We start from the raw sequence: 4036 nt of genomic DNA, 5'->3' as shown, positions 1-4036 counted from the left end.
ACCAGATATCGCATATTCTTCTCTCTACTGCTTGCATTAGAGTAGTGTAGCATGTTACTACTTTCCGTTAATCCTATCCTGATGCATAGCCTGTCCTTGCTACTACTGTTGTTACCTTTACCTGCAATCCTAATGCTTAGTATAGGATGCTAATTTATCATCAGTGGCCCTACTTTCTTGTCTGTCTGCCATCCTATACTATCGGGTCGTGATCACTCGGGAGGTGATCACGGGTATATACTATATACTTTATACATGATACATGTGATGACTAAAGTCAGGTTGGCTCGAGAAGTACCCACGGTTGATTCACGAATTGGGGGCTGGAAAGACATACTTTCCCGACGGCCCTCTGTGTGGATATTTGTGGCGAAGCGACAGGGCAGGTTGAGACCACCTAGGAGAGAGGTGGGCCTGGCCCTGGTCAGCGTTCGCGGTTATTTCAAGATAACATGTTTAACGAGATCTTGGTATTTCATCTGAGTCTGGCCACTGGCCTATACGCACTAACCATCTACGCGGGGACAGTTATGGGCACTCGACGTTGTGGTATTAGCCGAAGCCTTCGTGACGTCAGCGATTGAGTGACGCGCGCCGGATTGGACTGGAACGCCTGCTAGGCTAGGTCTACTTTCGGCCGCCCTCGCAACGTGCAGGTGTGCAATGGGCGATGGGCCCAGACCCCTGCGCCATAGGATTTAGACCGGCGTGCTGACCTCTCTGTTGTGCCTAGGTAGGGCTGCGACGTGTTGATCTTCCGAGGCCGGGCATGACCCAGGAAAGTGTGTCCGGCCAAATGGGATCGAGCGTGTTGGGTTATGTGATGCACCCCTGCAGGGAAGTTAATCTATTCGAATAGCCGTGATCTTTGGTAACAGGACGACTTGGAGTTGTGCCTCGACCTTATGACAACTAGAACCGGATACTTAATAAAACACACCCTTCCAAGTGCCAGATACAACTGGTGATCGCTCTTTCACAGGGCGACGAGAGGAGGACCATCGGTTAGGATTATGCTATGAGATGCTACTTGGTGAACTTACCATCTACTCTCTCCTTCTGCTGCAAGATGGAGGTTACCAGAAGTGTAGTCTTCAATAGGACTAGCTATCCCCCTCTTATTCCGGCATTCTGCAGTTCAGTCCACATATGATACCCTTATTTCATTTGATACCAATGCATACAAATGTAGTGTAGCTCCTTGCTTGCGAGTACTTTGGATGAGTACTCACGGTTGCTTTGCTCCCTCATTTTCCCCTTTCTATACCTGATTGCTGTGACCAGACGTTGGAGTCCAGGAGCCAGACACCACTGTCGATGATGACTACTACTACTCGGGAGGTGTCTACTACTACGTGTCGGCCGCTGACGATGATCAGGAGTAGTATAGGAGGATCCCAGGCAGGAGGCTTGCGCCTCTTTCGATCTGTATCACAGTTTGTGCTAGCCTTCTTAAGGCAAACTTGTTTAACTTATGTTTGTACTCAGATATTGTTGCTTCCGCTGACTCGTCTATGATCGAGCTCTTGTATTCGAGCCTTCGAGGCCCCTGGCTTGTAATATGATGCTTGTATGACTAATTTTATTTGTAGAGTTGTGTTGTGATATCTTCCCGTGAGTCCCTGATCTTGATCGTACACGTTTGTGTGTATGATTAGTGTACGATTGAATCAGGGGTGTCACAGTATGATCCATGGACTCAACATTAGTCATAAAGAACTCATATACTTATTGCAAAAATCTAGAAGTTATCAAAGCAAAGTATTACACGCATGCTCCTAGGGGGATAGATTGGTAGGAAAAGACCATCGCTCGTCCCCGACCGCCACTCATAAGGAAGACAATCAATAAATAAATCATGCTCCGACTTCATCACATAACGGTTCACCATACGTGCATGCTACGGGAATCACAAACTTTAACACAAGTATTCTTTAAATTCACAACTACTCAACTAGCATGACTTTAATATTATCACCTCCATATCTCAAAACAACTATCATGCTTCAATCTTTTCTTAGTATTCAACACACTCAAAAGAAAGTTTCACAAATCTTGAAGAGAGAATTCCTTATTTAACATCGTGTCTAAATTTTATGCCCTATTTGACATCGACAAATAATTTCTTCCCTATCTAACAACGCGTTTAAATTTTATGCCTTTTATAACACTTTTGTCCATTTCAAGCTGAAATGACACATGAAAAGTCTCTTTTGCCCTCATGTGGTATGTTTGTGTGGGCGTGTGTGTGATGTTGCAAGCGTGCGTGTACATGTACCCGTGTGCTACTGCTGTGTGTGTGTGCGCGCGCGCGTGTGCGTATGCGTGTGTGCGCGTGTGCTGCTGCATGTGTGTTTGCTAGTGCATGTGTATGTACGTGTGTGCCATGTTGCGTGCATGTGTGCCAGTGGCGGAGAACAAAAAAATTAAGGTGGGACGGAGCTATACTTCAGCTAAAACCTAGAGCAAAACACGGGCTCTAATATCTTCTCATGGCATCATTTAATAAAATTAGCAAGCAACGAGAAAACCTGGCAGGGAATGGCGCGGTCGTCAACGATGGCACTAGCTGTAGCACGACGGCTGGGACCGGCGGCACGATGTTGGAGGCTTGGAGCACCTGATGCGTGCATGCAGAGGACATAAGTTAGGTCGTGCGTTGGTGGATCGGTGGATGCCTCAATGCTTGGTTTTTTTGGGGGGTTGAAACTAGGCCCGTATGACCAGACTCTAGTTCTTCTTTTCAGTCCCACCCATGTATACAACTAGATGCATGTGTATCGGTATAAAAGCTTTTGTGCTAAATCAAGGTAGGGCGGGCGCACGACCTCGCCCAACGGAGTCCTCCGCCTATGCTGTGTGTTGTGTGCGTTCGTGCTGTTGTGTGTGTTGTGCTGCTGCTGGTGCTACCGCGCGTGTGTGTGCTACGCTCGTGTGTGCTGATGCCTGTGAGCGTGTTGCGTGCGTGTGTGCCCGCATGCGTGTGTGTTGCTGTGTGCGTTACTGCCTTCACACTGATGCTGCGTGTGTGTTACTGTCCTCCACACACAAATACCACATAAGGGCAAAAGGGTCTTTTCAAGTATCATTTCGACTCAAAATGGACGAAAGTGTTATAAAAGGCATAAAATTTAAACTCGTTGTTAGATAGGGAAGAATTTTTTTTTCAATGTCAAATAAGGAAACGAAATTTAAGATAGTGTTAAATAAGGAATTTTCTCAATCTTGAATGCCAAGCATATTATTATTAAGCAAATTACCATGCTATTAAGAGACTCTCAAAATAATTGAAGTGAAGCATGAGAGATTAATAGTTTCTTTAAAAAAAATCCACCACCGTGCTCTAAAAGATCTAAGTGAAGCACACAGAGCAAAATTATAACGTTCAAAAGACATAAGTGAAGCACATAGAGCAAAACTACATGGCTCAAAAGATATAAGTGAAGCACATAGAGCAAAACTAGTTAGCTCAAAAGATATAAGTGAAGCACATAGAGTATTCTATCAAATTTTAATTCATGTATGGCTCTCTCAAAAGGTGTGTACAGCAAGGATGATTGTGGCATACTAAGACACAAAGACACAAATAATACAAGACGCTCCAAGCAAAACACATATCATGTTGGTGAATAAAAATATAGCTCCAAGTAAATTATCGATGGAAGTGGACGAAAGAGGGGATGCCTTCCGGGGCATTCCCAAGCTTTGACTTTTTGGTGTCCTTGGATTATCTTGGGGGTGCCATGGGCATCCCCAAGCTTAGGCTCTTGCCACTCCTTGTTCCATGATCCATCAAAAGAATTCACCCAAAACTTGAAAACTTCACAACACAAAACTCAAAATAGAAAACTCGTGAGCTCCGTTAGCGAAAGAAAACAAAAGACCACTTCAAGGTACTGTAATGAACTCATTCTTTATTTATATTGGTGTTAAACCTACTGTATTTCAACTTCTCTATGGATTATAAACTATTTTACTAACCATAGATTCTTCAAAATAAGCAAACAACACATGAAAAACAGAATCTGTCAAAAAC

General features: G+C 44.3%; 1 protein-coding gene across 1 annotated transcript in view; it reads left to right on the top strand.

Moving 5' to 3' along the window:
- Positions 1–1489, top strand: part of LOC119289522 — a 3615-nt gene extending 2126 nt beyond the window's left edge. Inside the window, exon 3 of the mRNA XM_037568826.1 lies at positions 1285–1489. Coding sequence (XP_037424723.1) covers positions 1285–1385 — 101 coding nt within the window. The 3' untranslated portion in view covers positions 1386–1489. The remainder of the gene's footprint in view (positions 1–1284) is intronic.
- The last annotated feature ends 2547 nt before the right edge of the window (positions 1490–4036 follow it).

Source organism: Triticum dicoccoides, chromosome 4A, assembly GCF_002162155.2.
Source record: "Triticum dicoccoides isolate Atlit2015 ecotype Zavitan chromosome 4A, WEW_v2.0, whole genome shotgun sequence".
Taxonomy (NCBI): Eukaryota; Viridiplantae; Streptophyta; class Magnoliopsida; order Poales; family Poaceae; genus Triticum; species Triticum dicoccoides.
Note: the sequence above shows the minus strand (reverse complement) of the source record. Positions and strands in the feature narration are given on the sequence as shown.